Source organism: Perca flavescens, chromosome 11 (assembly GCF_004354835.1).
Source record: "Perca flavescens isolate YP-PL-M2 chromosome 11, PFLA_1.0, whole genome shotgun sequence".
Lineage (NCBI taxonomy): Eukaryota > Metazoa > Chordata > Actinopteri > Perciformes > Percidae > Perca > Perca flavescens.
In genome coordinates this window covers 11,063,549-11,090,336 of record NC_041341.1, presented here as the reverse complement: position 1 = coordinate 11,090,336, position 26,788 = coordinate 11,063,549, and the positions used below count along the sequence as shown (strand labels likewise).

General features: G+C 38.4%; 1 protein-coding gene across 2 annotated transcripts in view; it reads left to right on the top strand.

Annotated features, from left to right (window-relative positions):
* gdap2 (ganglioside induced differentiation associated protein 2) overlaps positions 1 to 26,788 on the top strand; it is a 39,015-nt gene that overhangs the window by 4,047 nt on the left and 8,180 nt on the right. For both annotated transcript variants that reach the window (XM_028592011.1, XM_028592010.1), the window contains exons 3-12: positions 4,879 to 5,018; positions 7,123 to 7,276; positions 7,986 to 8,074; positions 9,228 to 9,304; positions 11,087 to 11,246; positions 13,232 to 13,382; positions 14,083 to 14,159; positions 15,574 to 15,650; positions 15,948 to 16,087; positions 24,308 to 24,362. In XM_028592011.1, coding sequence (XP_028447812.1) covers positions 4,879 to 5,018; positions 7,123 to 7,276; positions 7,986 to 8,074; positions 9,228 to 9,304; positions 11,087 to 11,246; positions 13,232 to 13,382; positions 14,083 to 14,159; positions 15,574 to 15,650; positions 15,948 to 16,087; positions 24,308 to 24,362 — 1,120 coding nt within the window. The remainder of the gene's footprint in view (positions 1 to 4,878; positions 5,019 to 7,122; positions 7,277 to 7,985; positions 8,075 to 9,227; positions 9,305 to 11,086; positions 11,247 to 13,231; positions 13,383 to 14,082; positions 14,160 to 15,573; positions 15,651 to 15,947; positions 16,088 to 24,307; positions 24,363 to 26,788) is intronic.

Genomic DNA, 26,788 nt, shown 5'->3' with positions numbered 1-26,788 from the left:
CCACCGGAGTTTAAAATTCCAACACAATGAAAGCGGAAGGTGGCGCACATCGAGAGCAGCCCCATGATGAACCCGGTCAAATATCACATTTGATCTGACTACGACACTATATGTTTTTATTTGGGTTTCTTTATGTGCCCTTTGCACTCTTCAATCAATATGGCTTCACAATGAATTGCAATGGACTACTGCAATATCTAAATCCCAGAAGGAGGGTGCAATATTTGTTAAAGGCAAAATGTGTGTCAAACCGTTCAAACCGTTGAGTTAAGTATTGTGGTCCTGCAGAGACGTCCCGGCCTACAGATCCTATCCTACAGACTAAAGAAAAAAATCTTTGTTTGGTACAGATCCAAAAATCACACTTATGATCATTTACATTTTTGTAATTTTAATATTTTACAATGAAATTGAAAATAATGATACAAAACTCATCATTCCCTCCAATGGAATCATATCGCAATGGCAATATCAGTCAAAATAATCACAGTTGGATATCTTCCTCATATCGTGCAGCCCTAGTTCAGAGTCCAGACCACCTCCATAAAATCTTCTTTGTGGAGGAACACATGACCGTCCGGAGTCTGACTAGGCAGCGGCTTCTCTGTAAGAGCCTTGTTGTTGTTAGGAGCAAGCACATTCCTGCAGCAATGTGACCAGAGGTCCTCAAGCATTGGTAGACTTTTTTTTTTAGCTTTTTTTTGATCACTTTGTCACAGTTCATGAGTGGTGAACAGTCCTACCATAGATGTATTTTCTCTTATAACTTTGTTAGATTGTTGCATTTTAAACAAGATAAAGTTATCAGTATTTCTCATGTAAAAAAAGACAATTTGAGAAATAATATACAACTATCCTGGTAATCATTTCAATGCTCCTCCGATTTAACTGGAGGGTTCCTGACCTCCAGGTTGAGGATGATGGTAGAACCCTGAAACAGGTTTGCGATCTAGAGTCTTTGCTCTGTAACAAAACCAGCAGAACGCTGCCCTCAGACGGTTGGTTCGGTGTGTTGTAGTTCTTTCAGGGGGATATTGGCGTTGGTACGTACGCGGTGGTAAAACTACAAATCCCGTGATAAATGCAATACCTGCCCGCAAAATACGTCTGCGTCTCTTCAGAGTTTGTTAAAAGTGCCCTGCCACACGTATTTCATTACTTTGTGGTAATATCTGAAGTTCTACCATGGACTCTGTAACATCTTTCTGTGGGAAAAATGCCTTGGTTTAGCCTGACCAGCCAGACCCACATCAAGATGTTGGGTCTGTGAACTCACCATTGACAGGGTTCAATCCGAGGGGCGGGATAAACGGTTGTCTTTCAAATTCCCTCTGCACGTAATAGGATAGCGCTACAACCAGGCAGAGCAACGAAGAAGGTAGCGGAGATAGTTGATAGATTAAACTTTTGCCGTATCCGGTCAGCAAAACTCCGAACACATCTTCCTTTTTAAAGAATGATTTCTGTGCCGTTCTTTGTTCTTTTCTCAAAGAAAAGCTGAACTCCAAGTCTTCCAGAAGACAGCTGTTCCCAACAGCAGCCATAAGCCCGCCCACCAACTCTATACACGATGTGATTGGCCTGACCAAAATTTGTTTTTTCCAGCTCGCAAGCCAACGGAGAGTGCCCAGACTGACCCTGGCTGCAAAATAAATTTGCTGCCACTAGGGAGCATCTAGATTTCTAGGCTAGCCTTGGTTACCTTGTTTCAAGCCATTCTAGCGTGGTATATGAAGCCAGCAGGAAGACTCAGTTGAATTTGTGCCAGTTCTCATTAATATTCAACGAGTTAAGCTACTTGACTCTGATTGGCTAACAGCTAGCCAATGAGAGCCTGGCTATCAGCATCCTTTACCCAGCGCCACTGGGCGAGCTCATGAATAGTAATGAGCTCAGGCAACATGACATCAGACTGACCAGCTTTTGTGATTGGTCTGATTTCTCTGCTTATTTCTGTTCAGTGGCTAAAGCTGACAGAGGAGGTAGCAGTTCATTTTCACATTCACCACATAACACAAACACATGTGGACCTAACATATTTCTAAAAATGCAAGTAAAAACAGTTTTGTGTGGCAGGGCACCTTTTTAAAGTTCCGCCAAGGGCTCAACTGCAACCAAGAAAATGATAGCTCAACGCTGCCCCCCCCCCCCCGGCTTTGTATAAAACAGTGATTGGCGTATTTTCTGGACATAGTCATGGTTGAGCTATCTACAGCAAAGATTAACAAAGCCATATCATCAACTATCAGCCATTGGGAAAGCGCAGCAGCACAAATATCAGACTTAATGACCTCAACCCCTCAAGAACTAGAGGACAGTGATTAGGCAAGGTGTGGTTTCTGTTTGTTTGAGACCGCAGAGGGTGGGAGAGGGTTTTTGTTCTTGTTCAGTTTTTTACCGGTCACACATTGTGGAATTTATTTTGTATGTCTGAAAGTGCTAATAAAAAGTTGATCACAAAACAAAAGTTTGGCTAGGCCTACGTGTGGAAAATGGGAAAGTGTACTTTTAACGAGACTAGATGGCTAGATCACAGCGATTCCAATATGTCAAAATCTCCGCGGGGGTCTTAAAAATTTCCAAATCCAAATTAGTTTTGTGTAAGTATTGTGTTCTAGATCTTAAATGATTTTAAACAGGTCTTAATTTTCCTACGTCCGTGTAACACTACCTCTAATGCTCATTGAAATGTCCCCGCGGCGCTAGAATGTTATTTCTTTTTTATTCTGTGTGTTCTGTTGTAGTTCTTTCTGTCGCTTGTCCAAATATAATTCGCTGTATCATGACTACAAATGAGACCAACATGCAACTTACTGTATATTGCAGCCAATCTAAACACCTGGCCTATAATGCCAATGAGGGAATTGTTTCAGATAATGTTTCCGGACATTGACATCTTACTTTGTTTTTGATGTTATGATACATATTTCATTCATAATGGTCTTAAAACGGTCTTAAAAAGTGTTTAATTTGACTTGGTGAAACCTGTAGCAACCCTGATTTATTTATGGCGATTTATTTAATGCAAATTATTAATTGTATTATTGATTTACTATATTATTAAAGCAACTTGCCAAGGATTATGCTATTAAAGTCTGTGAAATACATTTCCTGTGTTGTTACTATATAATTAAATCTTCTTACTGCTTCCATTTATTTGACCATGGTTTGATCTGACCTTTCACAACCAAACCACTGCCAAACTGCCAAAGTCAACTCCCTTTTTTGGCAACAATTGCTTCACAGCAGAGCTGGCAGCAACATTTTCACTTTCAGACATGCTTGTTGCTGCTGTAGTCATGTCAAATATGTGAACGTGCCCCAATTCTTACCACATTAAAAAAAATTCTGCCACTATTATCGTGAACAGGGTCAAGGGTGAGACTGGAATGTAGCCCAGTGTATATAAAGCTGCTTGTCTGGCCAGTTACATACTCAATGTCGTTTAGAGAAAACTGTCCTCCCTCCACATTGACAGAACCTTGGTGACCCTATTATATCGTGCTTTTATTGAATCCGTTTTGTCTTTTTGCCTGGTGTTACGGTTTTGGGAACTCTCTTAAAAATAAGAACCATCTAAACCAAATTGTTAAGTGCTCCAGTAGGCTGATGGGAGAGCCTCATCAATAAGTAATAGAGATACAGGTATGTCACCTTATTTTGTAACTTTTCTTTTATTGGTCTGTTGATTTATTTATTTGTTGTATTTTTAGTATTTTTTTTTCTTTTTTTTATTATTAGTACTGAGCACTGTTGTCACTTTGTCACGTTACATCCTACCATGTGCTGCTGATTATGTGTGTAAAAGGAGGCGGACCCACTCAAAACCAAATCTACCTACGGTATAAATAAAGTTACCTTGACCTTGATGTGTAAGACTCAGTAAAACAGCATCTTAAAGGCTGTGACTGCCAACAAGGTCTGTTTTTCATTCAGAGTTAGTGTCTGGCAGCATTGTGACTCATTTTTATCAACCTAAAAGGGGCTAATGTAGGAAAAAAAAAAACTCTTCCTTCTCGATCCTGGAGGCTAAACTTGTCTTGTGACCAAATACTTTCAACACGTGCTCGAGTAGTTCCTTATTGTTCTTTCCAAGCAAACCCTGAAGGGCTTCAGAGTGAAGAAATTACTTTACTGAATCATTCAAATAAGCTTTTTACTTTGGCTAATGGCTAAATGTCTTTTAAAGTTTTTTTTTTATCAATGTGTGCAGAGTAATGATATGTGTGTGGTCAACCAGTCACTGCTCCAGTGTTTAGAGATAAACTGGATACAACTGGAGTGGCCCTTGTGCTAATATTTGGAGATTCAATGCAATAACTACTGAAGTAGGTATAAAACATTAAGAATGTTGGCAAATGGAGAGTGTGTCTCTAATGATGAATACCAGAGAAATGTTGAATAAAGCAATTTGAGAGTGTACACCAGCGGCAATATAGCATGAGGACCCTCTGAAAAATGGTACAGTAAAAACATACAAAACACAATGAGATAGATATATACATACATACATACATACACATACATACATACATTTAGTGTCTGTTGAGGTTTGTGCAAGATTTTAAGTGAAATACAAAATAGTTGTATTCTGTAGCCAGATAACAAATCAATTCATGGTCATCAAATTCATCAATAAATAATTCAAGACAATTCCTTTATTAATCCCACAATGGGGAAATTCACACTGTTGCAGCAGCAAGGGATACGAGGAAAAGTGCAAGACACAAATAAGTAAACAATAAATAAATATAAGTAAAGAGAATAAATAGTAAAATGTATTTACGGAACATTTTGTGCCGACATGTTTATTTGTATATGTGTCATCTATTTCAAATTAAATAGAAAAACCTTTTTTTTTTTTGTCTTCCACAACAGCTGTGGTGACATCGCCCTGCTGAACTGCACCGCCATCTTGAACACCAGCAACGAGTCGTTAAACGACAAGAACCCGGTGTCTGACAGCGTCCATCAGCTGGCCGGGCCCGAGCTGCAAGACGAGCTGCTCAAACTCAAAGGTAGAGTTGAGGGGGAAAAACCGGAAACATGTTTGATTTTGGCTTGGTTGCTCAGTGATGCTGTGGAGTCTGGGAGCAGAGGTTCATAAATGTTAGCGGGAGTCCTGTCGTGGAAGTTTCCTTTGCAGCAGGGGTGGTGGAGTTTTTTCAGAGTTTAGTAAATTGAAACAAATAAGACAGTCAGAGACTAAAACCAAGTTGGGGTTTTTGTATTTTATTAAAAACATATATATTTGCAAATATGGAGCAACATGATTTCACAAAAGGCTGCAGCCCAGTGTGGAGTCAGTTTCTCAAATGAGTGAACAGAACACTAGGCTTATATGCATCTTCAGAGTGACAGCACACACGCACTTGGATTATTATGACGCTACAATTTTGACAGGCATCTGATACACATGAAGACAATCAGAGAAATGCAAGAGACATCTTGGAGTCATCTCACCTCCTCCTCCCTGTACGACTTTCACCCCCCAGTTACATCTTAACTGGGATGGGAAAACATGAGATAGTTTTAGGGTGACCTTGTACCTTTTATCTGTTCAGACAAACAGCTCACATTATGTTCCAGACTGGACACCTCAGCAGTTTAAGCAGAAACTGAGATAAACGGTCTTTCAATAATGTGAGAGAATTAAAGTAGAAATAAAACATAAAAATATAAGGCATTATGCTTAAATGTAATTTTTCCCATTACAGTCCACCAAATATGAATGTGACTTCACTGGAGACATAACAAGGCACATGATGCTCAGCTGAACTTAAATAAAAAAGGGTTGTACAGTTACTGCTATAGCTCTGATTTATATTATAATGCTCCACCGCTGCTCTCGTGGAGAAATACAAAGAATTTCTTTTTAAACTCCACCAGTTTGACATATTATCCTTGGGAGAGTGTACATCATACCGTACCCAAGAGGAATTCAGTTAACAAATACATTTTTTTAAGCTGTCAAGCACATCTCAGGGCCTTACTTAGTGGATGGAGTTGCTCAGTTATCACATACACAAATGTATATTTTTCCACTTACTTCTAGTGGCATCAAGGCAGATCATTTTGGTTTTTGTCTGAGGTTTTAAGATTTTTTTTTTTTTTTTTTTTTTTAAGGTTTCTTGGCACCTTTCAATTCGATTCCGATTCAGAGGTCAACGATTCGATTCTAAACCGATTATCGATGCATCTCGATGCAACAATTTTTTTATGTACATTTCCATGCGTGATTTTTAAAAATATACATATAAATCTGAGTTTGCTACTTAGAGTTTGCTAATCACTTCCTAGACAAAGCAGCTAGACAAAGCTTAGATTTTGACATATATTTGTCACACACAAGATTTAATGAGATGTTTTGTCCACTGAGGTTTTTATTTTGTAGTCATTCCATGCTTAAGTCTTAAACATGCTTGTGAAAGTCACCTTCTCTCACAGTAATCGTCCATGTCAGAGGTTCAGTCATGTTTAAAGGTGGAGAATTGGCTTCTTAGAACATGAAACATGAGGTGGTCACATGTAATGTGATAAAGTAGTGGTCAGATGTAATGTGATAAAGTAGATGAACAGCCTATATGTGTTTTGCCTAATTATTTTATGTATGTCTTATTAGATCATGTGTAGGGCCTATATATAAAATAAAATTTTCCTTTTAGCCATTTATGTGTTTTTTTTTTTCTGCACTCTTGCCTAAACTCTAAGTTGTTGTCCATTATCACATCCTCTTTCAGTCACTCTGTTTTCTGATTTGTACCCAGCATCCAATATCTATTTCCAGAAACAATGTTTACTCCTTTCATAAGAGCTACTCTCTACCGATTAAAAATATTTCCTGTCAATATGATTTTCATGACTTTTTATTAACCAGGACATTGTTCTGGAAAGAGATGCTGCTTTTGTAAACTTTACATGTGAGCACCACAAATATGTCATTCATCGTAATTATGTTTGGGGTGGTGGCATGCTGCAAGTTTTAAAGGCAGATATCTTAAATGCTTGGCACTGAAAACCAAAAATGTCTGCATGGCTATACCAAAGAAAAATGAATACAGTTTTAATTTTTTAGCTACTTGCTGAATGTTAAATCCGTTTTATTTGCATGTTTGTGTGCAGGATGTCGGACAGGTGAGGCGAAGCTGACCAAAGGCTTCAACCTGGCAGCGAGGTTCATTGTCCACACAGTGGGACCAAAGTACAAAGCCAAATACAGGACGGCAGCGGAGAGCTCGCTCTACAGCTGCTACCGAAACACAATGCAGCTGGCTGTGTAAGAACCATCAAATCAAAGAGTCGTTCAATCAGTCAAGGTTAAAGCAGGCAGTATTAATGTTATCAAAGACTTGTATAAACACACGTCACTTCTCACCACTTGCAACATGTTACATAAGTGATATGAAATCCATTAATCTGTTATTTAGATTTTTCTTCATTTCCCTCAGAACAATGATTGTGCCTGACTGGTGCAAATAAACAATGGTTTGATGAAAGCAACTCGGATTCCCAAAAAATGCGTTGGAAAGACTGCAAGAATGAACATTTCCATAACACAGTTTGAGAAAAGTTGCATCGGTCTTTGGGCTTCATGGTGAAACCTAGCTAAATATATTAATTTAAATCATTAAAGTTTGTATAAAAGACAGGCAGTTATTCAGAAGTGAAAAATACAAGATGTGCACATTCAAAACGCTACAGCCTCAACTTAAAAGCTGCATCATTCAGGCTTTCTGTTGATTAGGCCACTGTTTAATACAGTACACTAATAACATTATATTTTTACATATATAAATGTAAATAAAGGCGCGTGTAAAATACATTGACATGAAAATATATAAAGTTCTGATAATTATCTCTTATTAACTAATTACTTTTTTAAATTGAGTATCATTGGTGGTATGTATTGTGTGTGTGTGTGTGTGTGTGTGTGGGGTGTGGGGTGTACAGTATGTGAGATTGTTTTGTTTTTTGTGTCGCCTCAGAGAGCAGTCAATGGCGTCTGTTGGCCTCTGTGTGGTGAGCACAGCCAAAAGAGGTTACCCACTGGAGGACGCTACACATATGGCTTTCAGTAAGACACACGCACAAACACAGATACACAGCCTTTTTATCAGTGAGGTACAGAGATACACAACTTGTGGTAATAAAAACCTTTATCATATCATAGATCACAATTTCTTTTTCTGTCCCACATACAGATAATCGCCACACACACACACACACACACACATGATTCGTTCTCCAAAATTAGGTTAACTAATTATGCAGACAGATGCACACACATTTACTGTAATTTATAATACACTGCAAACCTTTTACTGTATGTATGGTTGGCTACCATTCAAATTAAATGACATGATATGGAGAAAATCAAATATCACAATATTTTTGACCAAATACCTCGATATCGATACCACAACAATATTGTAGTTTTGACTATTGGTGCTTTCACAAAATATTTTCACAATGAGATTTTTGATAAATAATCATCAGTAATGTGAATATAATGACTAAGTGGGTAAAGGCAAATAATAGAACAGCTAGAACAGTCTGGTAAGTTCAGAAAATGACATCACTTTACTGTAATGCAGCCTTTAAAACCAGGAAAAGACAACACTTATGCCATATTACGGTATCCAAAATCTAAGACGATATCTAGTCTCGTATCACGATATCGATATAATATCGAAATATTGCCCAGCTCTATGTTCAATATAAACACACATGATTGCATGATGATAACATCATAATCTTATAATGGAAACAACTGAAACATCCATGTTTCACATGCATACAAACACATTACAGATCCAAAGACGTAAAACTGAATATTATCACCTTCATGTGGGTAGGATTTCTTGCTGAACTGTTGTATTAGAATGCATTAGATAGTTTAGCACAAATAAATACATACAGTATGTATTATTTTCCCAGTATTTGTCCAGGTAATGCTGACAACATTAGTTGATAACTTCATCCACACAAAAAACAAAGATTTTGATGATTCATTCTTGTTTAAGCCACTTAAAAATGCCAACATTCAGTGGCTCCTTTTCTTGAATGTGCAGATTTACTGAAAATCTTTTGGGTTTTTGAAACAAGCACTTTGGAGACATTTGAAACAAGCACTTTGGAGACATTTGAAACTTGTTTTGATTGTTTTTAATTGTCTTTTGCATGTCTTAATATGTAAGTAACACAAGTGTGTGCTTATGTGTTTAAAGGAACAGTGCGCAGGTTCCTGGAGAATCATGGAAACAGCCTGGAGACGGTGGTGTTCGCAGTGTCAGACACAGAAGAGGTTTGTGTGACTTGACTCTGTGCTTAATTCCCTAAAAAGAAAATGTAAATAAAAACGCACACCCACTATTGGCGTTTTTCCATTACATGGTACCTGCTCGACTCGCCTCTACTCGACTCTACTCGCCTCGACTCGCTGTGCGTCCGTTTTCCATTGCAGATTTTAGTATCGCCTCAGCGTGGCTGGTCGTCATAGCGACTGCTGTGGGCGTGGCTTAGTGGCGTCGCATTTCCCCCGACTCATTTCCTGGTTCTCCTTCTCCGTAAACAACATGATATCAAAGAGATAGTTAACGTTTACTGCTCCAGATTTCCCACCGTGGTCACATATATATGACTCTAGAGTCGCTACTCGCTTTGTTTCTCTCACATATATATGACTCTAGAGTCGCTACTCGCTGCGGAGATAATCGCTGTCTCTCTCTCACTTCTCCCTCGCTCACTAGCTCCCCACACACACACATACGGCAACTCGACACACACACATCACACATGCACACACCAGCGCACCAGTATAACCATCAGGCCACTTGTATGCTACGGAGAAAGCTCTGCGTGGAGCCTCCGGCAGCAAAAAAACACCGCTGGCTAAACTATTTAAAAATGCCGTCTCTCACTAGCAATGCAGTGATCAGTGACGCTTCTTTCCGACCAATCAGCACCCTGCAGGGTTTCACGTCACTTTCTCGGCTCGCCTCAGCTCGCTTGGAACCTCGACTGAGCAGGTACTAAAAAAAAAGTACCTGTTAGCAGGTACCAGGTACTTTTTTTCGTAATGGAAAACCAAAAAAGGCGAGTAGAGTCGAGGCGAGGCGAGTAGGTACCATGTAATGGAAAAGCGCCATATGTTTACCAATTATATTTAAACTTCATCTTTGTGATGAAAAACATAGAAAGCTCTGAATTTATAAGTTGATAAAAAAACGCCCAAACGCATCATTAGCGTTAAGCTGTCAGTATACTTAAAGCAAAAGTTCATAAGGCGTGTTTTAAGGCTGCAGCTATGTATTATTTTAGAAATCCATTATTCCACCGATTATACCATTGAGTAATTGCATAAGAAATACTTTTGCTTTATTAAAGAGCAATAGTAAATATACAAAAGAGGAAAAAAAGACAGGTCTCTTAAATTGAACAACTAACCCAATCAGCCAACCAGCTCTGTGTCACCGCAGTATGGGCAGTGTGTGTGCTGTCCGCTCAATGTTCGGGTGGGGGGGGACCCCGGGTTTCGCGTCACCTAGCAGATGAGCAGGGAGCTCTCATCTCAACTGGAAACCATATTGATTTACGTTAAATGTTAACGTTAACATTACCTTTTGTCCGGTGGGTGCATAATATGAGACTGGATGCCTTCTGCTGAGATGCTGAAGCAATAATGTTACTACTGTGGTAAGCTAGTACTGTACAGAGTTTTCATTTTGCTCTAGCTTGAATTGATCCCAAATTTTGGACACTTCCTGTCGTTTTCTCTGGCCTGTCTCTTCTCTTCGCTGCTCGCTATTTTCTCTCTCTTCCTCCTAGAATTTGCATGCTTGTCAAGACTGCCGGGTTTTGGAAAGTTACAGGAATTATATCGAACACAGTTTTGACCATCCAGCAAGTATTTAGGTTGAACCATACTGACACCTTTTAATGTCTCGCCAGAAAGGCTGATTCAGAAAGTTAGATTCTGGCTGTCAAGAAAGACTGAACCTTTGCTAGCCTTCTGTCTAATTTGCCATCTAACGTATGTTTTTGGGCATTAATATGAATACTGAGGTGTGTATGTGTGTTCCTTAAGCGGCTGTACAGGAAGTTACTGCCTCTGTATTTCCCTCGCTCCGAGCAAGAGGAGAGGGCCTGCTTGCCTCTCATCCCAGCTGACATTGGCAACTCTGAGGGTGAACCCGTTGTCCCAGAGAGACAGATCCGCATCGCAGAGAAACCAGGCACCCTGGAAGGTACACCAATCTATTTCTACATACAATGTGATGAGATGTTTCCCGGCATTAAAAAGGACACGTAATGTGCTTCACTTTAATGTCGGCAATCTATTTTTAAGAGTAGGCATCTTTCTTTTCAAGTTTATTTAATTTTGGAATCCAACTCTTTTCTTGTGTCAATAGAAAACAGTCCAAGATCAATTGCCTTCATGGCACACAGGCTTAATTTAATATTGTATTCCTCTCCATTTCTGTCTCCAGTCACCTCACACTGAGGAGAAGGAACTGTGTGTTGTTTTTCCACCTAATTTAATTTTGACTTCAAACAGATGACGGCTTTTATTTCAGTTTGAGGCACAAAATTAACAGAGAAAGTGTCAAGTGCACAATAAAGACCCGTTTTTAATAGTTTAATAATGTGCAGGTTTTCATGTTTACAGTGTTTTATGTTTTTAATTTTGAATCAGTAAAACACACAATCCCCCTCAACTTTGTTCAGTCTGGGTGGATAGTCTGTTCTGTCTCTTTGGGTTGAGAGTTTACCAGTTCAATCAGTCTGTCAGTTGACCAATGAGTCAGTCAACAAACCACGCAGTCAGTCGGCCATTTGGGCTACTAGCCAGTGGACACTGGACTGGTGCCTTGTCACAGCCAATTAGTTAACAACTCAGCACGTTGAAACATCAAATATAGCCCACAGATGAAGGTCTGGATGAGGATTCAATTCTGATGAGGACGAAGTTTTTTTGAGGTCAGTCATTAGACGTGGAACAGCAGGGCATCAAAATATTTTGCAACCGGGACAGTGAGAGGTCACATCTGGCTGCCTGGATCCTTTAGCCCACACTAGTACCTCCACACACTCACACACACTCACTCATTCAGCGAGCCATGCCTTTCTGGAGGACTTCATTTTTTCCACAGAGTGTCAGCTTCTTTAAACCCCTCGGTCAGTATACTCCTAAGTGACAGACAGGTAAAACACCATGCCAGTACCAAATAAGGGGACGATCTATTCTAGTTCCAGAAACTTCTGATATAGTTCCAAAAATCTATATCAAGGCACATTGAAGCTGTTCTGGAGGCTTAGTGTGACCCAACAATTTTTTTTTTTTTTTTTTTTTAATAGTTTATGCCGTAGTCATGAAGGAACTGAGAAAGGGCCAACACTTATATGACTGCATGCACAGTAGTTGGCTCTGTTGCAGAGACAATAAACAAAAATGTTAAAATAAGATTTTTAAAGCATTTTGAATATTGGCAGCTTCAGTTCAAACTCTCTTTAAAGCTTTAAACCCTCATATGAACTAATTTGTATGACCTCTTTAGATTACCAACTGAAGCTTTTGCTTGCGCTTTGTGTAAGTGTTTGCAAAGGATTGCAAAGATGTGTTTGTGGTTTCTGGGTTGAGCCTGTTGACTTCATTGACGTCCAGTTAGAATATCTGCTGGCGTGGCACTTTTAAAGTGGCGAGATCTGGCTTTGGTGTGTTGATCCAAAGCAAGCAGGCCGCCTGCGAGTGAAACCCAATAACAACAGGCTGATGTATACACACTGACAGAAACACAGGTCCATTTGGATGCAGATAATATGGTCATTGCATGTGGTTTCTAGAAAAACATGCAGAGAAACAGACCTAAACCTGAGAATGGATTCTGTCTTCTGAGTTTATGACCTCTGTGGCAGATTTTTTACAAACATACACACACATAATGTCATCCTTGCAGATAAATTAGGATCAGTGGAATAAAATAAAGACAGGCAAGCAAGCACACCCATACAAATGTATTAAATCAACTTTACAACTTGAAAGATTCAAGCATACAGTAGATGCTTTCAGGGAAAAATAATATCAAAATGAAGCATAGTATACTTAGGTGCAGCAATATATGTCCTATCTAACTTTACCACAACTCTTGTGTGTGCTACCACTACCATCATCAATCCATTAAAGCTAGTAAAATAAATTAAAAGTCCACTTGTCATTTGTTTGTTTGTGTAGATGATTCCGAAGAGGAGAGTCTGGAGTCAGATCTGGGTCAGGTGGGGAATCACGCATTCGCCCGGATGGAGGGTGATGTGGACAAACAGCGGAAACAGATCCTGCAGGGCCAGATGTCAGAGGCGGCCATCCACAAACAACACCAGAGGAAGTAAGAGTCTAAAACCAAACTAAAATAACTGGACATACTGGAAAAAACACATTTTATATGATAAAAAATCGCTCTAAGTTTCAGCTAGGCAAGGCAAGGCAGCTTTATTTGTATAGCACATTTCAGCAACAGGGCAATTCAAAGTGCTTTACATAAAACATTAAAGAGCAGTTAGAAAACAATTAAAAAACAATAATAAACAAATTAAAAACATTAAAAGACAAGAATAAAATTGATGTGATCAGTTGAGTTGTGTGCCATGAACACTAGCATTAGCATTGGCATTTCTGGCTTTACACAACATCTTAGGCTGAAAGATGTTGTGTGTACATGTATGCATTGAAGTTTTCCCTCACAAGATCAGGACCATAAACAGTAGAAAACAAGAGAGGCTGCAAAATAATCACAGGTGTAACACCAGAGTATGCAGAGCAATATGCCTGTATGAAAAGGTTTTAACTGAAATTTGAATTTCTAAATAAATAGGTTTGATTTTTTTCTTGATTATACTTTAAATTATCTTTTTTAGGCATTTGACCAACAAAATGATTTTACTGCCTCGATGAACTCATGAAAGTCATAGTAGAGATTTACTCTGTCTGTCTGTCTGTGTCTCTCTCTCTCTCTCTCTCTCTCTCTCTCTCTCTCTCTCTCTCTCTCTCTCTCTCTCTCTCTCTCTCTCTCTCTCTCTCTCTCTCAGTTACAATCGCTGGCTCTGTCGCGCCAGAGCAGAGGATCTGTCAGACATCGCTGCACTGAAAGCCTTATATCAAACTGGTATGTGTTTGTCTCAAAAAATGAAATCCAACTTCTCCATCTCCTTTCTCAGCGGTTACAATGTGCAAATGTATCTCATTACCAGTAGGTGGCAGTGTTGTTACACAGTTTAGTGCCAGTGTTAGTTTATTTGGTTATCAGAATACTTTATTGATCTCCTCAGTGAAATTGTTTAGTTGCAGTTGCTCACAGTCAAATCCAAGGCAAAAAAAGAGTAATGGGGTTAAAAAGCTAATTTGCCCATGATCTCAGAATTAAAATAAATAGTAATGCTATTTAATTGTAATCAAACACAATAAATTGCATAAATCTAATGTTGTGGTTAATTGTCTTATGAGGATGATCATGACTAGAGGCCTCTGTTTTTATTTACCAGTATATGACTATGTCCTCTCATAAAAAAAAATATTTAGAATATATAAATATTTCAGACAGAAGGAGGGCAGAAGATTAGTTTTCTATTTTGATATTGGGTAATGTTTGATTGGATTTCCACTTTATGTTCAAAACGGGCTCTTTATATCAAAGTGTATGTGTTTGCAGAAGATATCAAGGTTGAGTTTAGCTTTCATTTTAGATGTAAAACATGTACAGTTGAAATGAAATAATGTTTCTTTAGAACCAGAGTATAACACAAAAAAGCATCAAGACAAAACCAAAACATCTAAAGTGTAACGGTGCAGGAAGATCTGAGTGCAATAAAAGACCTCAGTATGTTTAAGAGAAGTGCATGTATTAGAATAAAAAGATGATCAGTGATGGCTCTAAATACACAAACATACTTTTGGTTGTTTGTTTTTCATGGTCTTGCTACAGGAATGAAAGGATTCTATTCCATTTTAGAAGAAGAACAAATACAGAATAAAAAACAGTAACTTGGGTACATTGGACACCGAGAACACGCAGGTTTAAACAAAACACAGCCCTCACATGCACCACAGAATAAAACACCAAATTAAGAACATCTGAACTTCTGTTATGCAGCCCACTTCTCAGTCTTTTCCAAATAAATGTTGTCGCTTTGTGGGGACAGGTTTTCATTTGCATGAAGAGGCAGAATGAGCTCCAAGCAGAGCTTACCATTACTAGTATTTTGGAATACACCAATGAACAAACAAGTGATAACTGTGATAACGAGAGACTGTATCTTTACATCATTGCAAATTAAGTAAGCCTGCAGCTAATGGTTATTTTTTACTTTTTGTTTAGTCTTTAACATATCAGAAAATAGTGAAAAATGTGCATCACAAGATCTCAGAGCCCAGGATTATGTTTTTTTTTTCTTACCAATAGCCAAAAAAAGCTCAATTTAGAATCATATAAAACGGTGAAAAGCAGCAAATTCTAACATGAGAGGTGTGAACCAGCGTGCATTTGTGCATGCATGACCTGTTAATAATGTGTATTTCCACAGGTGTAGATATGTGTGGCAGGACAGTGATGATTTTGGTTGGACGAAATATCCCAGTGACCCTCATCGACATCGAAAAGGTAACAAAATAAAATAATTATTTCAAAATGCTGTTATTGATGTTACAGTCAGTCAATCTTTTAGCACATTCTGTATTCACATGTGCTTATTATGGCTATGTGCAAACTGTGCAAATGTATTTAATTTAATCATTTATGTTTTATTCCACAATACCTGTTGGAAACAAATACTGTATGGACCTATTCAAAACTTCTGTTAACATTAACACCTGAACCAAAAGAAACTAAAACTTCTTTCTAAAACAAACACAAGAGTGATCGAAAAGTGACTGACTTGGTCTGCGTTTGCATGTGCAGGCCCTGCTGTACTTCATCCATGTGATGGACCACATCACAGTGAAGGAGTATGTGATGGTTTACTTCCACACGCTGACCGGCGAGCACAACCACCTGGACTCCAACTTCCTCAAGAACCTCTACGACATCGTGGACACCAAGTCAGTCTGATAATTTTACTCTACGTAGTGTTAAACTGAGCTAATAACTGCTATTCCGAGTAACATCCTCTTGGAGGGGTGCATAGACGGGCCAAAAAGTAAAAATGAACATAATCCAAACCTTACACCAAATGCGTTTCATAGATCTTGTACTGTACCAATATGTTACACTAACATTTTCTAGTGAATTGTGATTACTTTGAACTCAAATAGAAAGCTAATAATATTGGACATTCAGTTCCCATTGTTTTAATCTTTCTCTCGTTAGTTTTGTCTCATCCCTCCAACAAACACAATGATTGAATAAGAAAACTCTGTAGCTCTTATTGCTTTAACCTCCCACCCCACAAAAGGGCACGATTTTAATGTTCTGTGCTGTATGTTCTGGGTTTGCAGTTATTTGGCTAACTCACGCTGGCTAGCCACGTCTGCGGTCTTTCATAGCCAGAACTGCATATTAAAAAAATGGTACGAAAATTCTTAGAAACATCTTCCAGATGGAACTAAGGTCTGACAGGCAGCTCCCTGGCGTTTTTGTTGTTTCTTTGTTTTAGAAATAAGACATTAAGTCAAGCCAGGTGCAATATCTTAATGAAATTGCAAAAAAGTGCAAAATGAAAATTCTCTATAGCTGGATATGATACATGCAGCATCTTCTTTAAGGCTTGGGTGTCATTTGACCCTCTTTTGGCCTTCCTTTGACCGTCACTCAGTCCTCCTCCTGCAGCTGCATTGAAGTTCAGATAACTGTTCATTCTACAGTATGACACCGCCAAGGTTACAGTGTTTATACTTTTGGAAAAGCAAAACTAGCTTTGAAACGCTTTTGTTTCGCTGTGGGTTTTGGAAATCTGGCAGCCATATTTGGAACAGGAAAGCCAAACTTGGAACGTGTTGTCGGGGTGATGTATTTGGTTGCGACTCAGCCTTAATCACAGGATTCAAAGTTTTAAATGCAGATTCTTGTTCTGAACTATCTCTGGATAGGCTGGTCATAGGAATCACTTACAAAACTAATTCTTAAATATTATATTTGTTTGAAGTTGAAGAACTGGCCTTCAGTGGCTCATCACAATAAAGAACTGCTGGCGATTATTTTAATTCAATTTCAAAGTTTTGTCATATGCACAGTAAGGAAACATGTTTCCCTGTACAATGAAATTCTTCCTTTGCTGTACACAGAATGAGAATTAGAGAAAAGATAAGATAGAACTTTATTCATCCTGAGGGAAAGAGTTGTCTAGAGGTTGCAAAGTGCAAAATATAAAGAATGCATAAAAATATATATATATATATATATAAACAATAATGATTATATATAAGGTGCAAAAAGCAAACGTACACAATGCCAGAAACGATAAGGTGCAAATCCATGATAATGTGTCAGTTTTGTTGTATCATATAGAAAAGCAAACGCAAAATCAATAATCCAATTTTGAAGAATGCCTGAGGGCTGAAACGTCATCTAAATAAAATAAAGAAATGCATATTGAGCCAGAGTTTTGCAAAACTTTTTTCTTACATTTAAGTTTGTTGTATCACACACCCGACAGATGCAGTCCAGAAGTCAGCCCTGGATCTAAATCTGATTCTAATGAGAAACTTCAAAGATTGTTTTTTATAATCACATTCAGAGAATTATCACATCAAATGCTCGTCAAATGTAGTTAGATTTTGTATCCGTACCAGCCCGGCGTTGCATTGCTCTGTTTGCAGTCTGCTGTTAGGTTCACCATTGATGACTATTTTAATTAAGCTGAATAGGAGCCACATCCATAAAAAACAGAATTGTTAACAGTTCCACCCTGCCATCAGAGAAGACTCCCAGTTCTGTGTTGTCTACTGTAAAGTGATAATTATGTTCTTCGACCTATTGTTTTTAACAGTGTGCAGCTAAGCATTGTTTGAACTTACTTTAAACTTTAGTCGAGTACCTGGAATTTTCAAAGATACCAGATCCGATATTTTTGTTTGATGCAACACTGCAGTCATGGAAAAATTGCAATTTAGGCAAGAAACACAAGCAGTCTGATTATCAGATTATTTATGGTTTAAACAAACCCCAAAATCAGGGTCATCTGGAAGATAAAACAAAAGTGAGTTATTACCCAAACAGTTTTTTGTAAACATCCATCACAATTTACAGACCAACTGGCTAGTTAAATTTTTATTTACTCAGGGAGTAAACACTTTCACTGTGCAGTAAGGCATCAATATCTTATAACAGAGATATTATATCATAGAAATAAAATTGTATTTAGGTTCCCTCACTTTCAGTTGTACCTCTAAATGAAATGTTTTAAATAATCTGGCTGTTGTTTATAACCTGTCTGAAAGTTGATCCAAGTTGTAATTAACAGGAACTATCCTTTTTAGTGTTTAATTCACTGTAAGCATACTGTACTGTAGCTTTAATAAAGCATGTGAAGCAGGGTTGTTTTTTGTATAGAACCTTCAACATCAACACAAAGGCATTAATGCACAAAATAGAAAATAAAAATAGACTATACTGTCATAGCTTTGAATTTATTTATTTTCTTGCTAGAGAGAAACTCCAGGCCTTCATGGGTTAATTAAACATTTCTAGTTCTAGTCTCTTTCTAGTTTCTAGTAACCACAACCGAACAGGCTTCCTGTGTCAGTGGGAAACTCCATGCAGTCATTATGCACCTTTTAACCCCCGTGTTTTTCTATTCATTACTCTCTGAGACTGGTCATTCAGTTGGTTTCGCCACACTTTAATAACCTTCTTCTGTCTGGAAAATTCAGTCAATTAAGCCCTAAAGACTTTGAAATGTAGGAACATATTCCTGACGTTTGCTCTTTATTTCACATGATATACTGTATATGTCACCCAAAACCTGTAAAAGTCATCTGCTGGTTATTTCAGTCACACAGTGGAGAATTAAGAGAGCTAACAAAATGAGTGCTACACAAAATGCTAAAATATGAATGAAGACACCTTCATTCAGCTTCCCCTTTCATTGGAACAGGGAAACCCCATTCAGCTATAAAGAACAACCATGACTGCTTCCGTACACGTTGCTGATTCATCACAGAGAGTAGCAGCTCAGGGTGTAATGCTAATAACCTTTAAATGGCAAGGTTGTTTAAAGTTCCCCAAAGTCTGCACATTTTAGCTCTGGCTCATGGAACCTTATTACGAGAAGATGGACTGTAATTAGAAATGGTTTGACTGCCACCAACCAGCTGATTTTAAATGTTTTAAAGTGCCCATATTATGAAAAAAACACTTTTTCTGGGATTTGGGGTGTTCTTTTGTGTCTCTGGTGCTTCCACACACATACAAACTTTTTAAAAAATCCATCCATGCAGTTTTGAGTGAGATATGGTTTCTGAATGTGTCCTGCCTTCAGTCTCCTAGTGAGCTGTTCAAAATCGGCTCGGACTGTGACGTCACAGTCCGAAATGAGCTGGCTAACCACAACCGTTAGCTTGTAGCGTTAGCTTGTAGCGTTAGCTTGTAGCGTTAGCTAGCGCTACGTCATTCTCAATAGCAAAGCACTGCTACAACACACACAAGTTCACCATAATCTACAAAAGAACAACTTACGTGTGCGCCCTCATTTAGAAGTCTCCCAGCTAATCCTGCCTTGTAACTGACCAAAGTTGGAGAAACAGGCTTTCTTTTACTGTCTCTAGAGTTAGCGAACTGACATGCTCTACATCTGAGCTACTGCGCATGTGCGAGTGCAATCAAAGATAGTATAGAAGAAGAAGAAGAAAAGAGGTCTCACTCTGTAGCTAAAACAGAGACCAGCTGAAAAGAGGATCTGCAGCAGTGAGAGAGAGCTGTGCAGTACAACAAAAATATGGTGTTTTTTGAAAATTAAACCATGTAAACCTATTCTGGTACAACCTTAAAATACAGTTATGAACCTGAAAATTAGCATAATATGGGCGCTTTAAAGCTGACGATGTTTTCGAATATTCATGAAACTTAGATATTAGACTTTAGCTTTCCGTTTGGAACAATTTGGGTAGAAAAACACAAAACCTGTTTCTTCTAAACATTTTTGTTTGACATTTAGCAGTGACCTAGGCTTAGTAGCTCTCTATGATTCGGTGAGCAGCAACAAAACACTGTACAATGGTTCAATCAGACTGACAATTATAAGAGCAGAAAGAAAAAGTTGAATAAGAGTAGAAAAAAAATCAATGGTCATTGGTAAAAGAAACTGGAAGCTTGGCATAAAATGTGTGTAGATAGGAACGGTTTACTTTTTCAGTGTCAAGTGCACAATAATGCAGCCTATAACAAGCTGGAATTAACAGGCAACATGTTGCTTTTGCAAAGCTCTTCTTCAAACTTGACAATATAAGTAGAAGGTTAGTCTAGGGGTTGGCACTAATAGTTAAGGAAATATCAGCTGAACATAAAGTACATGGACTGACAAATCAGTTCAATCTAACCACTGAGTAGACTTCATAGGGCCCAAAGAAAACAGCTTCCCAAAATGTTTAGAGTCACCATTGCGGTTCAGTAATGATGAAGAGTCCCTTACACTGGACTGGAAAACAAATTCAAAATGGAAGGTTTTTTGGGGGGTGGCAAATGGTTTTAACAGTATTCTCCCTTAGCATGCAACACTGAGGGGACATTGACTAAATATGCATTTTAATTATTTAATTCTTTGTTTGAGGACAAACCTTTTTCAAATTTAAATAATACATTTGGTGTCTAAATAATACTGTTTTTTATCTGTTAAAATAGCCATTATTGATGGAAAGAAGAAAAACATCATTATGACGGGTGATTCAAAGCTTTTGAATGGTAGTATATGAACCTTACTGCATTGTGGGGCCAGGTAGTCCCAGTGGGAATCAATCCCTTGTTTGTATTCTACTCTGCAAGCGGCACAAAGTTATTTGTGTTTCAGATCATGTTTAGGGATCACATTTCATATACACAACTTTCATCTGTAAATGTAATTTAAAGGCTTTACAGTTTCTACATATGCCCCAACTTGTAAGTCACTTCTCCAGTTACTGCTCTTTTTGCTTGGTGAGGCATTGTTGATCTACTCTGCCAATGAAACCACTAACCCTGGCCTGGCATGTCCAGCATGTTCAACCCATTAAGATATTGATTTGCTGCAGATGCATTTTGGCTCCAGACAACCTAACTAGCAGACAAAAGCCAAACATGAACACAAAAGTTTCCAAAACTGTCTGGCTAAGTGGCGAGACGTTGATTACTTTCTCCAGGAGACAGATGAGGTTGATCATTATTTTTGTCCCCTTAGGGTCCTGTGCTGGACCAGAGTAGAAGCCCCACATCATGGTTTAGTACTCCGGATGCCCCTTTGAGTTAGTTTGCAGTTCCTCCCTCTCTTGGCCGACTGTTTTGTGTTATATGAGCAGATGCGGCTTCCCCCAGCCAGACCACCACTGTGTGTGTGGCATGACAGTGCAAACTGTCGCAAATGTGGCATATTATGGTCAGAGTACTGCCATGAAATGAACTGCCAAGTCTTCACTACCAGTGCTGAGTAGATTATAGATGACCTGTCAGTCTATAACAACTACTGATATTTGGTTTGTAATTACACTTAAGGTTACTTCAGGTTTGTTGGTTTCAGAGATTCACCCTGAGGGTCTGGGTATTTTGGAGCTGCCAAATACGGGACAGTGACTCTCAACTGGCAGACTGTGGCTCCCATCTTTTAAATAAGGAAGCTGAGAGTATGCTCCCAATTATTAGGGAATCACTGGTTTAACTGGTTTTTACTGGTTGGGTGACCTCAGGATTGCATCTCTGCTTTCTGCCAATGATGTGGTTTTCTTGCTTCATTGGACCGAGACCTCCAGCACGCACTGTGGCGGTTTGCAGCCGAGGGTGAAGTGGCTGGGATGGGGGTCAGCACCTCTGTTTCTGAGTTCATGGTACTTTCCCAGATAATGGTGGATTGCTCCCTGCTGGTTAGGACTGAGTTGCTGCCACAAGTTAAGTAGTTCAAGTGTCTTGGGGTCTGTCTTTTCATAAGGTGATAGTGGGGTGTGTGAGATTGACAGGCTTGGATTGGTGCACCATCTGTGGTTTTGGCTGTGTTGATCCAGACTGTCCTGGTAAAAAGAGCTTTGTCTGAAGGTAAAGCAATCCACACCTCTGGCCAGTAGCTCGGGGATGAGATCATGGACACAAGTGGCTAAAATGTTTTCTTTGCGGTCTGTTTTGACTCCCCCTTAGGGGACAAGTTTACCTTCAGTTAGGTGATTCTGACATCTTATTAGTTCAGATCAGTGCAGCAAAGTAGAAACACTGTACTGTGGCAGCTGCGGTAACTAACCCTGTCCAATACAGAAACATTTGTAGAGAACTCAGACATTCAAGCATTGGCAATTTAAAAAAAGGAAAATTTGAAATGAAGAGTGGATATTTTCATTTCAAATTTTGGGACTACAGATAGAGTAGGTCTAGACCACATTCTATAATTCTATAAAGGGCCAGGAGGGGATCTATGGAAATCCTACTATTATAATACATTGTCAACAACCAAACGGTCGAAAGGAAAATGAATGCTGCCAAGTATGAATGTTGGCAAATCTTTGCCAACATTCATACTTGGCAGCACCAGAGGAAAAAATAATATAATAATTTAGGAACTTGGGACATGAATGCCTTTACCAATTTGAATAGCAATCCATCCCAATAGTTGAGACATTTAACTTTGGATGCACCACTGCTAGCGTGGTTAAAAATGGCCCATCCAGCTGACAAAATCATTAATCATCAGTTGTTGCAATACACACTGTGCACTGTCAACCGATTGTTGGATTCACTGACGTGTTGCATTGAAAGTGCAGTGTGCCTATTTATGAACTTAACATATGGAATGGATAGTCAGAAATTAAGTGATCTTTGAATGGAAGCAGCACCTGTGAGGTTGATCAGGATCAATTGGCATTGGGGCTTAAACCACGTTTATCTGGTTAAGGGTGTAACTTCTTACTTTGTGTGCCACCTTTATAGCCAAAAATGTTTCATTTTGTGGCCGGGTTGGCTCAGTGGGTAGAGCAGCTGCACATATACTGAGAGGTTTATGCCTCGACGCAGAGGTCCAGGGTTTGAATCCGACCTGTGACGATTTCCTGCATGTCTTCCCCCTCTCTCTCCCCTTTCTCACCTAGCTGTCCTGTCAAATTAAAGGCGGAAAAGAAAAAAAAAAGTTTAATTTTCATGTCTAAGCTCTCCCTAAAATGTGTCAAAATTTGGCATCTGTCATCTCTCTAATAAACCATACAATTTTCATAGAAATAAAGTTCAGTTTTGCGCTTCTCTATCTGAAAGATGTGACATAGCCGTGATTCAATTTATATCCTCTTCATGCATATTTAAAACCACATCAGAAAAAGATTGTTATACATGTATTTTATTAGATGGCTGGGAACTGTAGTTTTTTAGCAAATGTTACTCAAACAGGAGGAATGTTTGCATTTGTGGGGGACTATACAGTTGTTGCTCTAGTCAGTATTTAGTGTAGCAGGACAGTGTATGTGGGATTAACTCAAAATGAACCACAGTGCCCATCTACATGGTAATGAAGGATCATGTCCCCCAGTGCAACAATGTGCCTCATTGATTGATTTGATGTTTTTGACATTGACGTTTTTAATAGCTTTTGGACAATAATGGAGCTCAGTGGCACAGTGGAATACAATACTGTACATGTGATCAATAATTCTTGGTCTTTTCATTTGATTTGTTGACAAGAAAATATTTGATTTTCTCAGAATGTTATTACATACCATTACATAACATTCAAGGTCTGGTAGCTCTCACTCGGGAATTGATAAAAAAAAAAAATTCACATTAGTTGAATGTTGGAAGGCAAAATGTGTAAATAAAGCTGGAAATATAAGTTTTTATGAGTTTGGACTTTTTCAGTTTTAAAGGGGTATAGTGATTTTCTATAGGCACTGTTTAAAGGTCGGTGTGCTGCAGATGTTTGTGAATATCTACAAGTATGTGGTCAGTGTTTCCTTAATGATGGATAGGCTGAAACTGACTGTCTTTGAAGTTGTGTTTTTGGGGATCTTGCACCTTTGGAAACAACTACAGTGACTTTACACACATTTTCTCTTTCAGATGATTAATCCTTTTCACTTTATCTGTCAACGTCCGTGTTTTTCTTCTGTTGTATTTTAGGAGTAGTGAGTCATTCCTTTCTGTAAAGTATTCTGTTGTCTGTATTTCAGGTTTAAAAAGAATTTAAAGGCCTTCTACTTTGTACATCCAACATTTCGCTCTAAGGTAAGAGTACATCTTGTCATGTAATGATATTTGCAGTGTCAACAGAGTTTACTGCATATTCCTAAATGATCAAATCAGTGTTTACATCCCTGTTCCTGTTAGAATTGCTGGTCATAGGAGTTATAGAAGTGTTATTGTCATTCTGTTTATTGCATTGTCATTCTTATATTTCAACTGAATAAATCACTGTATGTTTTGGCTTATAAAGGCAACATCATTTGTTATATTCCTTTTTTTTCCTTTTCATTCCCATTGAGAGATATTTTCCACCATTATAAACCAATTATTATTATTTTTTATTTATTATATATATATATATATATATATATATATATATATATATATATATATATATATTTATATATATATATATATATATATATATATATATATATATATATATATATATATATTTATTATTTTTTTTTTTTTTACATGTAATATTATTTTACTATACTTGGTTGGCAATGTTTTACTAATTGTGTACTACATAACCTGCCTAGATGCATTACAGTTAATGTATTGTGCAATTGCAATCAGACCTGCAAAATTAGTCCGCAACAGCAACACGATCATTTTAAATGGCTTCCGGAAACACCATGTTGTGGTATAATGAGACTAAGGGAAAGCTTAGACAACATCAGGTCATTATCTCTGATAACCAAACCTGTTCATGTATAATTATGTCTGTCTCTACAGATTCAGGGAATCTAGACAGCTGCATGATAAGGGAATGTTTTGTCTCAGGACTGTCTCTTTTAGAGGTCGGAGGGTCTGCTACACTTTAGCCTACTTCCCAGAGCGATAGATAGGCTGAACTAGGCTTTAGCATCAGTGTTTAGGCGACTGCAATTTCTTTGTTTACCTTAAAGGTTCAGCTAAACGTAACGCCTCCAGCATGAGTTCAACATTAATATGCGTTCCCCCAGCCTGTCTATGGTCCCCCAGTGGCTAGAAATGGCGATAGGTGCAAACCGAGCCCTGGGTATCCTGCTCTGCCTTTGAGAAAATGAAAGCTCAGCTGGGCCGATCTGGAATCTTGCTCCTTATGAGGTCATAAGTAACCCCCCCCCCCCCCCCCCACCCCTCAATAGCTACAGACCCAGAAATGGCACATACTAAGGAAAGCTCATTGTGGGACTGGCTCTAGTGGCTGTAATTCTGCACCAAGGCTGAATTTTGGGAAAGCAACTTCAGATACAGTATTAGGGGACCACTAAGGTCTACATAAAAGCATCCAAAGAGCACCATGTCATGGGACCTTTTAAATACACATTCAGGAAGACAGGAACTTCAGAGAGTTGGGACGACACTGCACAATAACACATTGTGGTTAAACTCTACTGCCTGCTCAATTGTCTCCTCAATTGAATAAATGCTTCTGTGTAAGTCATAAGTCTCCCAAACCTTCTTCACGTATGTGAAATGAGTTGTGCTGCTCCTGAGTTTTTCCTTAACAGGGGTTATGTGTCTGCCTTGCTTGAAATTTGAAATTATGAATAATTTTGTCCTGGGACAAAATCCTAACATTCCCAGAATGAGGTATTATCCACAAAATCATGCTTGTCCATCACACTATATTTAGATGCTAATCCTGACCCAGATGCAAAATCAAAGACTTCTAAATATTTATTTTATGTTAAAATAACATTTCTAGAGAATTATGCAGCCTTGGCGGAAATATACGCTCTCTGAGTGCATTTTGGCTTATACAGTATCCGTTTCTTTGCTGTTTACTGGAATTGCAATACTTTTTGCTCCATTTACCAAACATCTCCTTCGGGATCATTACAGTTTTTCACAATCGCTATGACACTTTTTTCAATACTTTTAACAACTTTCCTAAACTCTTAACGCACCAACACACCTACAACACACGATTGGCAAAACAGTTAATCACACATTGTAAACTAAACTCCAACACCGATTTTCAAAATACAATAATTCACTAACACGATACACTGTGTCTACCAAAACAATGTAATCATGTCTCAAAATCAAATAATTCTTCCAAAACACTAACACATGTTCTCTCCCAACAGGAACATTTAGTCAATCATAGCACAATGTCATAAAAAACACTAACATCCCATGGAATAACAGAAACTACATTATTTTATGTATCAGGTCTGCCCTTATGCAACAGACAAAAGTGACTGTATTGATCATAGATTGTGTTTTGGACTGCAGTTCCTGTTGAAGCCTCTAAATTTTTGTTTTGTTGGGTTTAGCAAATTTTTGTAAAGATTATTTTTGGGGATTTTCTGCCTTTATTCGACAGGACAGCTAGTTGAGAAAGGGCAGAGAGAGAAAGGGGGAAGATATGCAGGAAATAGTCGGATTTGAACCCTGGATATCTGCGTCAAGGCATAAACCTCCAAGTATATGTGTGCATGCTCTACCCACTGAGCCAACCCGGCCACCAT